Source organism: Kryptolebias marmoratus, linkage group LG3 (assembly GCF_001649575.2).
Source record: "Kryptolebias marmoratus isolate JLee-2015 linkage group LG3, ASM164957v2, whole genome shotgun sequence".
NCBI classification, from domain to species: Eukaryota; Metazoa; Chordata; class Actinopteri; order Cyprinodontiformes; family Rivulidae; genus Kryptolebias; species Kryptolebias marmoratus.
This window is the reverse complement of record NC_051432.1, coordinates 11,781,593-11,795,681: the sequence shown is the minus strand read 5'-3', so window position 1 is coordinate 11,795,681 and position 14,089 is coordinate 11,781,593. Positions and strand designations below refer to the sequence as shown.

Below are 14,089 nucleotides of genomic sequence, written 5' to 3'. Positions count from 1 at the left end.
GCGGGTGGGGGTCTCTGCAGTAGCAGGAGGAGGAGGGGACGGAGGGTGTTTTTTCTGGACTGGGAGTGGGGGTCCGGGTGAGTGGACGACGTTCTCTCGGGTTGTAAAAAAAGGGCCTCTTTCAGCGTAGCGTGCTCAGCTGCAGCCGGCAGAGCGCCACTCATCATCATCCAAAGGGTAATCTGAGCCAACGGTCACGGACCCCCGCCTCCCACCTTCTTGTAATAAAAAAAACATAAAATAAGGCATTTCCCCAAATACTCTCACTTGACTTTCCCCTCCAGTTTTTTTTTTTTTGGACTTCATGCCTCTCCGGCCCTTTATCGTGTATTTAATGTGGCTGGAAGGGAACAGAAATCTGCTCCGGAGCGCTTCTCTTAAATACGGCAACACGGTTATTTGTTTTTTTAGCCTGAAGCCATTTCTGTACTCCCAAATATTACAAACATTTAGTCATTTCTGAAGTGCGACTCTTCTGTAGTCTTTCTTTTCTTTTTTTCTTTTTGTTTTCATTTACTTTTTTGGGTGGGTTGGGGGAGTGGCATTGGTCATTTTCCACCCCGATTATTTTCACACCAGTCCTTGAACCAGACAGTTTTCGAGGAATGGTGTTTATATTTTGGCTTTTTTTGTTTTTTGTTTGTGAATGCAGCCACAGAAGGAAGGAAGGATGGTGACAATGTACAAAACTTTGGAAATAAGAGTTCTTTGCTAATTTGTCTCCTGTTTAGGAATCTACAAAAAAAAAAAAAAGACAGATTTAGTTAGGGGGGTGGAAAAAAGAAGAAATATATGTAGGAATTCCCAAAACAAGCTTCATTTCTAACAACTGCACAACAGTTTATGTTGGGAACAAAAAGACTAAACTTTTGTTTTATCTTATTTGTTCCAAACCAAAATGCAGATCTCTGCAAAATCAAAGCATGGCTTCCACTAAAAGCTGAACGTTTTTCAGCCTGACTGCAACGCCGCGGTGACAAAAAGCACCCTGACACGACCGTGCCCCCACCTCCGTACGACCTGCAGCACCTTTGTTTGAGGAGGGCTCCGTGTTCCCGATGCCTATCAACAAAACAGGACTCAGTTCAACCCTGACAGCTCCCTGACAGCAGCATGTGCTCCCCCCCGCCCCGAGACACACTCACCACTTTTCCTCAAGAGCACACAGCTGATTTACAGCAGTACGGGGGGAGGGGGGTGGGGTCTGGGTCCCTCGCTCACTCACGTTTGTTTTGCCTGAGCCGAGCCCTTGTCACGCAATGTTTATCAGATCGCCTGGAACAGCCGCTCGCGCGCCGGGGCCGGGNNNTGGTGGGGGGGGAGTGGCGTGTTCAACGCGAGTGCTGTGTCCCTGACAGGAGAGCAGGCAGAGTGCGCCGTCTGGCCCGAGTGCCTCTAAATCCCCTACTCATTTTTTTTTCCAAATTTGTCCGGCTGCTTTTATATAAAGAAAGAAAACAAACAAAAAATAACTAGTTTACGATGAGCAAGCAGCGCCGCGGCACCGGGCTGCCATCGTGGGGGTTTGCGTGCAGGGTGCTTCTCGAGCTGAACGTCAGAAGTTGAAACGCCGTCTTCGGTGTTCCCTTGCTCCAACAGCGTGTGGGCACGGAGAAAGTTGCGCAGCCAGAAACCTCCACCTGACTGCCGTCACGTGCCGAGCACCACGGGATGATTTGTGCCCCACCTCTGGCCCTCCCCACTCCCGTTTCCTCTCCATTAGCAGCTCGGTGCCAAAACAAAAGGCTTTTGGGACAGGGAAGAAGAAAAGAAAAAAAGAGCAACTTTTGCCTTTTGCTCCAAATGAGCTGCACACCACTTGAAGTGAAACAAGCTATTTAAAGTGCTGACTTACTCCGATGTTGCTGAGCACACATCCTGTCTGCTCTTTCAGGCCTTGGGTCTGTGAAAATATCTTGTTTTGTTGCTCAAGTTGTACCTGCAGCTACATGAGCATTTGGGACACAATGCTCAGCAATCACAAATACACACACACACACACACACATTCCTGGTGGCCACAGAGTGTCCCAGAACGGCTCTATGCGCTCACAAAGAGGCAGAGGAGGCAGGCTGGTGCAAAACAACAAGTCTTCGGCCTGCACTCGCTGCACTGCTTCGTGAACTTAAAGCACCGCATTCCTCTTCCCATGCATGCAGGACTGAGTGACACGTCTGGCGCGCAGCCAAAACCTGCTGAGCGAAGGTTAGAGGTCAGAATCTCCGCTGTTGGGTTTAGCACCCCCCCCCCCTCCCTTCACTCCCGATGAAGTTTACGGCGAGAACGTGCAACACCATACGTCTCCGCTTGAGCCAAAACAACGTCACCAGACGGGAAAATTCCAGCCCAGAGAAACCCATCTCTGTAGGTTGTGTTCAGGAACAACGATGCTCTCTCAGGAGGCAACCAACTGAGCATTTTGGGGTTGAAAAGATGTCTAAATAACATCTAAACTGTCTATAGCTGTCTATGTTAAAGTGAAAGGTTTTGTAGGCTACAATATAGGTCTTTCCCAAAGTGATCTTTTTATTTCATGTTTCCTAAAATGTTCTCAGAAAGGACACCACCTTTTCTAAAGATGTCGTCATCCACACAGAAACGCCAAAAATTGACCCTAAACGCTGCAGGCGCGCTATCAAACCGCAGCAAGAATACACCAAAAAACAGTAGGTGCGAGCAGAAATCTTGCACGCTGCCACGAAACGTAAACACAGTGAGAAAGAAACAACAACAACAAAAAAAGGGACGGCCTCGGGTCAAAGGTTAAATTAGAGGTGGGCTATGACATCATCATTTTCAAAAAAAGGTTGTGGGTTCAGGTCCTCGACACAAAAGTCGAAAAAAAAAAAAGGTGGGGTTTCAAGATAGTTTGTTTTTTTCACTCCGGACTCCCAGGGCCTCGTTTCGGGGACGTGCGGCTAAAAAAATAAAACTTTTGAGTATTCACACACACACACTAAAAAAAACAAAAAACTTTTTCTTGTAGACACCTGTATTTACTCAAGACTGGCAGGAATAAAAACAAAGAAACGAAAGCAGCACTCCCTGAAGGAATGCATGTCGCCCATCATGCGGCGGCCATCTTGAACCAGCTGCAGATGTACAGCCAATGATTACTTTCGGAGAGTTTTAATAAAATCTGCTCGCTGGTACGTGGGTTTATCGTTTCTACGGCGCGATAAGTGAAATGACCTATTGTGTTTGTTTTTTTTCATCTGCCAATAGAAAGGGAACGTATAACCATGTCTCTACATGAACCTCTTTCTTCTTCAGCTCATAAACTAAACAAAATGATTGTGTTTTTTGATGCACTGATGTTTAATCCTAATAAACAGAAAAACATTCAGACTGCAGATCCACCTTTTCTCCCAGTCATCGGCTTCTGTTTGCGGCTCTCTGGTGTTTTTTTTTTTACAGACTTGAGTCGAACGTGTTCTGTGTTACATGAATGACTAAATGAGGTCTAAAATTAGGCAGAGAGATATTTAGGAGATATTTAGGAGCTGTGTCACCTCAAGTGTCGGAATCCCCGCCTACTGCTCAGATGAGTTGTGTCTCAACTTTAAGTGACTGCTCACGACTTCAAAGAACTACTTGACGTCCTTTTGAACCGTACAAATCTACGAAAATAAAAGCTCCGGCAACAACCCGAAACCTTGTGCAAAATGGAAGAGGTGTGGATGGTAAGTGATGAAGAACCTGACCGAGATTCGTTAAAAAACAGGGACGGAGCTGTTCAAGGTGAGGTATAAAAAGTAGCAAAACCACAGCTAAAAGCTAAAGAATAGCTAGAAACTAGAAATAGTAAAGTCTAACTAATGGTAGCAAAAAAGTAGCTAAAAGTGGCCAAAGGTTAGCTAAAAGTATCAAAATGCTAGCTGAACGCTAACATTGTTTTTTAAGAAACTAAAGAGAACTCAGTAAACCTCTATGGGGAAAATATTTGTAAATAAAGTTAAATATTGTGAAAAGTTTAAAAGTTACAAAGTTACAAAGTCAGAGCATCCGTCTCCTGGATGAGCCGAACGTTTTCTTATGTGGGAGTCGGAGAGCCGCCTTCGAAAAGAAAAACAAAAAAACAAGATGGCAGAAAAATGAAACGGCTCACGTAAAACTGTCAGCGATACGAGCCGCTCGCACGCCGGGCGGGGGGGAGAGGCCTTTTTATGGCGCTGATACGAAACACTAATACGAAACGCTGATACGAAACGTCACTTTTGCCGAAGAAAGGCCACGCCCATTGAGCACAGTGACAGCTAGAAGGCGAGGCAGACGGATCCAAGTAAACAGACACACACACACACTCCTGACTGCAGTCACTCACTCTGACATGTGACACACACACATACTGTAGGCAGCAAACAGAAACCAAAACACACACACACACATGAACGCAGCCCCACATTTCATAGAAACCCTCTCAACAAACAGGCTTTATTTGTTATTAAACAACAGGAAGTAGTGGAGTTCCTCCGCCGCTCGCTTGTAGTGGAATTACAACACGAGCAACTCGAATTTCCATCGAATCCCCCCCCGCCCCGCCCCGCCCCGCCCCNCCGAGCGTCTCTGAACCTTTTTAGCACTGGAATGACAGACCTGGACGTGAAACGCCTTTCCGCTGCGTGCAACGCCGAGTGCGTCTGCAAACCACGGACGGACGAGCAGAGACAAGCCTGCCAGGCTCGATAAACACAGCCTGCCCCTGTTTTTTTAAATCATCCTTGTTAATAATTACCAATAGGAATCTGGTGGCACGAGAGAAGAATCCGGGGTGTAAACATCAGACGGGACGGTTTCAGAGCGGGGGGCCTCGAGTCTACTGCGAGCGTTCAAACCTGAGGGGGCATTGCTGCAACACCAACATGACTTCACTAAACTTTATTGTGAGAACGCTGACTCAGCAGGCACACTATTGTTTTCCTGTTCACAGTTTGGTTTTTTCCAGATGTTTTTTGCAATCAAACTACTTCTGCCTACTAAGTGCTACTATCTATCAAAATGTTCAGCTCGACCGGGAGGCGGGTGCTACGACTGTTGGTTTTTGTAACTTTAAACGTTTGAAATTACTTTATTAAAAAAAAGGGCCCACAGAAATCCATTCATCTCTTCAGTTCCTTCAGAAACATTGTTCTCTTTGCTTCAGCATTTTTGTTCTATTTTTGTCTTCTTATGCTACTTTTAGACATTTTTTTAGAAACAGTTTAACTCATTTTAGCATCCGCTTCACTGATTTTAGTTACAGCTTTGCGAATTTTCGCTTTAGCACCTTTTGCCTTTTGTGTCCGCTGGTTGTGCTTCTTAGTTTTTAGCTCCTGTTCTGCCTCCTAACTCGGGCATCCCAACCTGAGCATCCCAGCCAGGCATCCCACATCCCAGCCTCTGTTTTGCTCGTTTTAACTTTAACAACTCGGCTTTGGCTTCAGCAGAGTCATTCAGCACTCGACATTCACACTGGATTTTCACAGGACGGGCAGTTTCTCCAGTATATATATATATATATATATTTGTTAAAGATTCTGCACAGAACTTGAGCATTTCCACGACACCTACTCAAATCCAGATCAGTGAACTGGTGCCTCATGTTGGAGCTTTAAAGCTTAACTGCCGCTGCCCAACGACACAGCAGATTCGGCCAGCGAGCGCTGTGGAGCAGATCTCCCCCCGACGCCGCCTCTGTTACTTAACTCCACATTCCAGCATATGTGCGTGTGCTCCGCTGACCTGAATTTCGAGCAGCCTGGTTGACACAAATGCTGCAGCAGCCACGTCCCATGCTGCCTCTCATTCCTCCCCTCAGCAGTACTCAAGAATGTCTTCCTCTCCTCCTCCTCCTCCCCGGGTTCATAAGGTGTGGGCCAAACCATGAATGGTTCAGGACACTGTTCTCCTCCTTGTCGTGTCTTTCGTTAATTACTTGTGTTTCCACGACCGAAAGGCTGGGCGAACGCATCCTCTCCTGTTGTTTTTCTGCGTTTCAGCTGTTATGTTCAAGTTCGTTCTGTTTACCAGAGGACACCCTGCAGCGACGACGCTTCAGCAGGAGAAGGGGACACTTTTAGCTAAATGCGGTGCTAAATTTCCTAAAAACTAAACTTTGGAACATGTCGGCATGAAAAACCCTGATTCAGCTGAGCCCAGATTTGACCAAAATGAGCTTGATGAACAGGGTTCTCCTTATTCGGAGGGGGACCTTTAATCAACCCACTGAGCTAATCGTCCGTTCAGCAGCCCTGCTGAGAAATGCGTCTGTGGCAGGTCCCCCCTTATGAGACAGTCTGTCCCGTGCTCGTACCAGTTTATATGAAACAAAAAATGGGTTGTATTTGCCCGATCCTGCAGAGCAAGTTTCATCTGCCCGAGAAACGTGGAAAATTAGCCTCATACAGAAATCTCCCTCATCTCAGATGTGAGGGATCTACAGTTTCTTTTTATCAGTCAAACACTGGGTGAAAATACATTTTTAGACATTCAAATCATAAACCAATCAAATTTTAACCCCAAAAAATAAAGAAAATCCTAGGTTTAAAATGCTTCAAGCTTTTGCCTTTAGGCGGCAGGTGATAATGTGATGACGCTTCACTTGGACATCATCATTTTCTGTATTAGCTTATCTTCCTATCCTATGACACCAGACAACCAGACCAAAAAAAAAAGAAAAAGAAAAGAGGAACGTAACTATCATTGTGATGGTTGAGGAAGTACGGAGCAATCACATAAGAATGTTAACGTCACACCTTAACCAAATCTGAAAGCAAAAAAAAAAAAAAAAAAACTACAAACTTTCCAAACTTTGTTTTGGCGACAGTTTCCCAGCAGCAAAACATGACATTTAAAAAAAAAAAAACCTAATGAACAAAACAGAATCCAGATCAGTATTTAACTACAGCTGGGCTCAGTTCACGAGCGACAATAAAACGCAGCGCTGCCTTCGATAGAAAGTCACCGTCACACACTAACAGGGAGGAGAGCGGGGGCGTTTACTCCTCTGTAAAACGATAAAGGTCCTCTGTGAGAGGCAAGCTGTCCTCCACCTATTTTTTTTTCTTTTACTGCCTCTGGGTTCTGCTGACTCAAACACACTTAGAAGGCGAAATGGAGAACCAGAACAAGAAAAACTAAAAAACGATAACAGAAATACCAGATGTGGTTTCTGGGGAAAGAGGGAGAAGGAGGTAAAGTATCAGTGAGTGTGGGGACGGGTAGACATAACTCAAACACTGTTTGAGGGGGAGCAGAAAAAACAAACGGGCTCTCCTGGACCCTCACAAGGCAAATAAGTCATTCCTCTCAGCTTGGAGAGTAAATTTAATTAGCAGGAAGATTAGGCCGTGACAAACGGTCTGATCGCTCCTGCGTGGCGATTTAAAAGCAGGGTCCTCCAAACTGGTGTTGGCTCAAATAAATCCCCGAACTCTGAGCATCCCTCCAATCGCAGCCGTGGGAACACCCCCCTTGGGCGCACCTGACGATGGAAGCGAGCGGAGGTCGATGGAGAACAGAGCCGCAAATCCTCCTTTCGGTTCAGAGAAGCGGCGCCGCTGACGTGCCACGCGCTCAACTCGATCTGCATTTCCCGTAAAACGGGTGGCATGTGTGGGAACGCAGCGGGCTCGTGGGTCGCCGCTCGAAAGGAAACTTGTGGCGCGCTGAGACGTCAGAGGGGCACAATCGAGAGTGGCTGAAGCAAGAAATGGGAAGGAAGCGATGCCGGCGGAGGCCAACCACACCGCGGCAGTCGCTTTGAACAAAACTGAAGACGGGACACTGAGCTGCAAGAGGCCACGTTGCTTCTCCGCTCAGATGAGAGAGGACGGGAACTCATCCTGGAGGTGGTCTCAACAGAGCCGCCACAGATAAGCAGGCCATGTCGGGACAGACGACCCTGTGGGACTCTGCACCCACCCAGCAGACGACTCGCTCTGATAACAGGACACAAATATATGCAGGGCGTCTCCTGGACGTCTGCCAAGGCGGCACTGACCCACACCGAAAGGGCCGCAGCAAAGCAGCTCACGTGAAATGGGGGGAAAAAAACAAAAAACAAACAAAAACCCTGATCATTCGATCTGAAAACCATCGATTATCAGTCAGCTGACTGTATCTACAAGCGTTACTATCCCCCAGCTGACAAGGGCTATAATGACTGTGTGTGTGTTCATTTGTCTGTAGCTTTAGCAAAACACCTCAAGAACCATCATATGGGTTTTAGTGAAGCTTTCAGAAAGCGATCCCTGGCTGTACATCCGCAACGGATTACAGCTTTCGAAGTCAGCCCCATTCAAGATGGCCACCGCAGCTGATTAAATCTAGCCAGAATTTTTTTTTAAATGATTTGAACTGAACATGGCAGTCGCTGAGAGTCACCTTCCAACACATACGTCACTTGGTCACGCACGAGATCACAGATACTGTCTCCGTCGCTTCTCATCGGGACATGATCTCACTTTGGAACGGCGGCGGGCGACATGCATTCCTTCCAGGAATGCTGGGCCTTTGTTATCAGTCTTGGAATCATTAAGGTTTGATTTTATTTGTCCTGAAAGTAAAGAAATGAACATGGATTTGAAGCTGTTTGGTCCCATGTTCTCAATAGGACAGACAAACTAACAGATAGGCATCAAATTAAGAAATATATTTCATTTAAATGATTGATTTTATTGATTATTTGTTTATATTTTGCGTGGTTAAAATGAATCTAATTGTGCAAAATGAACAAAATATTCAAAATCAGGTCTGGGTCTCTGACCTGACTAAGTCTTTTATGAAAAACTGTTTCATTTAAATGATTTTTTTTCCTAAAGAAGCTGGATTTTTCCAGACAAACGGGCATGTTCGGGCTGAAAATCGGGTCAGCACCCTGTCCGCCCGGACCCACTCCCCAACACGACACCCAGCGCCTTCCGGACATTCATCAGTCACGTTGTTGGCCTCGTGAACTTACTGTAGTACAACACAGGCTCTGGGCTGCGACCAGAAAACAAACCAAAAAACAAACAAACAAAAAAACAACAACCCACGACCGAACAAAGACGGTGAGTCAGGGCTCAGACAGCAACACCTCCCCGGTGTGACGTCTGATGGAGGCGAGAGATCTCGGTGGCGATACTGGCTTTACTGGAGATAAAAAAAAAGGGCTGTGGCTCCATGAAGGATGCTCTGTGAACTGGTTGAACAGGACAACCGGAGCAGTTTTGGTTTTCATATGAATAAGCGTCAAAAAATGTTTTAGAAGACGCTGAGGAAGTCGAAAAAAGACAAAGAGCAGGTGATGGTGCTGGACAGGTTCTAAAACAAAAAAATCATTCCAATTAATTGCGACGAGCCTGTCTGAATACCTGCTTGCTGCGGTTTTCTAACTCCGTCCTGCAGAGAGACATATCATCTTCCCAGACTCACCGTTTGACTCATTTCTCCCCAGCTGGTAAGAGTTTTAACAGCGCTCTAAACAGACGGACTTTATAATTCGTCTGTAATGAAGGAAAATTCATAACTCGCAACAGCGGCGCTAAAAAATCTTGAAATCATAGTTAAATGTTCTGCTGGCTGCTCCCTCAGAGGCAGGTAAAGTATGCGGCACGGACATGTTTATTCTGACGCCGGGGTTTGAGAACTTGTTAACAGGACTGCGTCACTGGAGGCCGCAGGTTCAGGCAGGGCTTCGACTCACTGTGATGTAAAGAACAACAACGACACCTCATCTGTGCGTGGCCTTGAACGGATTAGAAAATTTCCACACACACACACACACACACACACACACACACACACCCTAACTCTAACCCCAGTCATTAGCACTGCATACCTAACCCTGACCTCAACTTCATTCACACCTTAGCCCTAAACCTGATCCCCAACTCAGAAACAATGTTCCCAAGTGTTAGGACTGGGCCTTGGTCTCCATGACAACCGGTCCTGACAATACAGGTGTCTGTACCTGACAAAGTCCTAAAATGGTAACAAAAAAACAGAAACAAAAACAGATTTATCTGTCCTTATGATGAGCGTGCATTGACTTCCATCCTTTTCCGCGGCCTAACGATGACCCTGACCCCAAACCTAAGCATTATCAGTACAAGCTGAACCCTAAACCAAACCCCTAACCCAACAATGAACAAATGCGGACCAGGGTTTGGTCCCCAAAAGAAGCAGTAGGGCCTGAAAAGTTGGTACGAAGAGGAGAAGACATTATATCGACTTCCATTCATTTAGGTAGGCTAACCTTACCAGCACATGCCTGACCCTAACCCAGAACCCAAAAGTCGTGTCCCACAGTATCAGCACCAGGCTTTGGTCCCCATGACTACTGGTCCCTATGACAAATTAGGTGACTGTACCAGAAAAGGTCCTAAAAAGGTAACTAAAAGAAAAAAACTATATAAAAAAATAAACCCTTCTGTGAAGCCAATCGTCACTTTTCAAAGACGGGACATTGTGACGTAAAGCTCATACGTTGTGGTATCAGCCAATAAAAAGGGAACTCAAGTGTGTGATTTTTATAACAAGGGAAGTGAGTAAATTGATTACTGGCACTTGCGTTTGTCAGTTTGACTGGACATCGGTTCGCCGGTAACCAGCCACGCCCGCCGCTCGGCGTGAGGCAACCGCTGTGTCTCAACCGCCGCAGCGTAATCATCATCCAGGGCCTGCGTCTCTCAGGCCAGAGAGGGAGGAATATGTCCCTGCTTGTTTTTTTTGCCCTGTTACTCACTCCCAGACATGTGACTGGCAAACCCTCGAGCCCTCAACGTGAGGGGCCGGCGTGTCACACGGCGCAGCCCGGACACGCCCCGTCTCCGCCTCGGCTCTCACGTGCTGAGAGTCACATCAGCTGTTTCCCCCTGAACCCACAGGAGGAGGAGGGCCGCTTCAAAATGACGAACGGTTTTCACGTATACGTTTGTTACACAACTTGTGTTTTTTTTTTTTAATCTTCTAGGAGGTGGTTGCTTCCTCGTGTTCCCCTCGATGGAAGCCAGAACGGATTTAGCAACAAAAATCACGAGTCGTGAGCGGCGCGCACAGAGAAGCAGGATCAGAGTGTGTGTGCCATCTGTTTGGAGAAAAAAAAAAACCAAACACTCTGTTCACAGAGTTATTCTGGTTCCATTTCTGACAGGATTCCCCCTCTCTGCTGGAGAACACTGCAGGCACATCTAACGGACATCAAGCTGCTCTTTGAAATCATCCCATTATTGCTTTTCAGAGGCGGGGAACTAATCGAACAAAGCTCCTGCTCTTAAAAGATGACCTCCGCTCCCCATCTGGGACACATCCGACATTTAGGACTGGGCCCCGGCTCCTCTGTTAGCGGCTCAGAGACGCCAGACACACGTGACACAGAGCAGGCAGAGCAGAGTCGGATGGCGGCTCACCTGTGTTTCTCCAGTTCGTTGTGTGACGATCTGCAAGAGAGAAAAAGAAAAACAAAAAAAAAGACGAACGTCAGGGCAGAAAGTCATAACCCTAAAGAGAGAAAGACACTTCAAATCACGCGACACGACCGTTACGACTGTGGGATAACCAGAGCTAAATGTTTTGATCGAGACGTGAGGCGCATGAAAGCAGGTTGGTTTGGAGCGAATCAAGAGCAGGATCAAAAAACTGTCAGAAGAAAAAAAAAACAACAAAGTGTAAGAAGATCAGAGAAAGGCCTCGACTCTTCTACACCTCTACCTTCTGCCTTCATGTGGCTCCCGGGCTTCTGAACGTCGACGCTGCTTCACGACGAAGCGTTACGCATAAGAAAGGCCGAAACAATTCACCTCGGAAGCAGCAATCTGCTGCAAACTGACTCTGATTTAGCGGACAGTGAGCAGAAACACAAAGTAACCTAACAACATCATCAGACTCTCTCCTAAGAACAACAAACGAGTCCAAAATATCCTGTCTGGTAAACGATTTATTAAGAAAGTGACAACATGTTGTGCTTTGGAGTGAGTGGAAGTCTGCGCTTCCACGGCGAGGCGGTGGAACGCCAGCTCCATTGTTAGCCTCTTCAGGAACGCTCCAACGGACAAAGATACGACTTCCTAGAGAACGGCATGCCACAGTCTGCTCCCATTGTCTGCTCAAAACGAAACCCCTGTAAGCACCTAAAGACCTAATGTCTTTAGGTCTCTATCATCAGCCTACAGTCAGGGAATCGCTGAGCAGCGACAATAACGCCCCTCTGCTGGGTCATTTTAATCCATTTACAGTAAAAAAAAAAAAGACGTGATCCAGTGACAACCAGAAACTGTTTGTGAGCTTATGACAGCAACATTTAGTGTCAGCACATTTTGAAGTTGTTGTTGTTTGGCTGAAAAAGGTTTAAAATCAGGCTAAACTCGGCAGTCGAGATGGGCAGGAGCAGAACAGACAACTCGTTGCCAAAGTTGGGGATCAAACCACAACATTCTGCTTTTTGGGGTGTGTCTCGTATCCCACTACACCGAAACACTTTCCTCATCAAATAAACAGCAATATTTAAATAGTGCTTTTTATTTTTTTTTTTACTTTTATAACTCGAGCAAAACAGAAATATGTTCAATTCGAAAGCGTGGCGCCGGTTGCAGCCGTCGCGGAAGAGCAAAAGTAGTCCTGAGCGAGACGCAGAATTGGTGACCCCAATCCTGGGTCGTCTGTACATCCATCACACACTGCTGTTGTCGCTGGCTGACCAGCGGCGGCGGCGGCGCTGAATAAAACCCCTCTCAGACGTCTGGAGGCTTGTAGTCGCGGCAGAATTCCTCAGCGTGTGGGCTATTCTGAGCCCCCCCCCCTTATTATGAGACGCAGTCCATCTGAAAACAGGCCCCTCTGTTCATGGGACCGTCATGGATACCGCGGCAAGAAAAACAAAAACAGCAACAACAAAGAGCCAGACTGACGACTGACAACAAGGCTTTTCAGACTTTCCGCCGTCTGAGGGGACCCTTGTGTTCGCGTAGCAGTGGTTTTCCCACAGCTGTGCAAAAAGAAGAGGGGGGGGGGGCATCTGCACGGTGACACTGTCCACTGCTGCCGCCGAAGAGGTTACGATCAACCCCCACCCCCCGGCGATAAATGAGGCATCTGCGCAAAATCGAGCCCAAAAGGCGTGAGCGCGGGGGACTTCAAACTGCTGCTGACCTATAAAAAAAAAAAAGGCAGACAAAGAACTTCGCTCCGCCGTGGAGGAAGTTGGGCTATTCAAACAAATTGGGAAAAAAAAATGTTCCAGTCGAAGCACAGCGGGAGCAGGAAATCATTCAGAGGGAGGAGGCCGTCGCAAGCCCAGTAAAAACGCAGCAGATGAGCACGCACCTTTACATGTTATGTAAAAGGCACGGTGTGTGATATGCAAAACTAAAGAGCAAAGGCCGAGGAAATGGCTTTCTGTTAGCTTTTCTTTCTTTTTTTTTTGTTGGTGCTAAAGCCAAACCATCTCTCAACTCACAGGAGCAAACTCGAGGCCGCGCCAACGATTCAGCTGTTTGTTATTTCAGGTTTTTGTCATCTGGAACGTTTATCTTACAGTATGGTAGGCTGCGTGACTAAAAGTGATCAAGAAGATGATTTGTTTTTAATAAAACAGCCTCCAGTAAACCTACAGAAACGCCATCAGAGTTCTGTTCGCACACACGGGTGTTCGCCGCAACGAACTACATTATCGCCCCAAAATGTTGCAGGTCTGAGCACCGTATGAAACTCCACAAGCCCCACTGACATCCTCATTAGGTTTTTTTGCCTGTGCGTCCGTTTTCACTGTTACCAAAATATCTCGTGAACCACAGGATGAATTCTGAGGAAGTAACCATCGGATGTACCTCCACAACTGATTAACTTCCGGATTCAAGATGGCTGCCACGGCTAACCGGCATCAGTCAACACAAAAACCGGCTGCAGCTCAGTCAACCTTTACGGAGATTGAGCTGAAATGTGGTGCGAAAACTCTGAGCGTAACTTGACCGAAAGGGCCACAACTCCGTTTCTCAACGCCGAGTGACGGCGGGCAATATGCATTTTCCTCCACGGGCAGCTAGGCCTTGAACTGAAGCAGCGAACCTCAGTGTCGCAGCTCAAGCATATATATATATATAAAAAAGTCTTCTTTTACCTCCCCTCCACC

At 46.7% G+C, this 14,089-nt stretch overlaps 1 protein-coding gene across 2 annotated transcripts in view; it reads right to left on the bottom strand.

Annotated features, from left to right (window-relative positions):
• mxd4 (MAX dimerization protein 4) overlaps nucleotides 1-14,089 on the bottom strand; it is a 25,489-nt gene that overhangs the window by 7,901 nt on the left and 3,499 nt on the right. The window contains exon 3 of one of the 2 annotated variants that reach the window (XM_017420236.3): nucleotides 11,373-11,402. The exons of the other annotated variant lie outside the window; for it this stretch is intronic. Within the exon in view, the coding sequence (XP_017275725.1) occupies nucleotides 11,373-11,402 (30 nt within the window). The remainder of the gene's footprint in view (nucleotides 1-11,372; nucleotides 11,403-14,089) is intronic. 2 annotated transcript variants of the gene reach the window in all.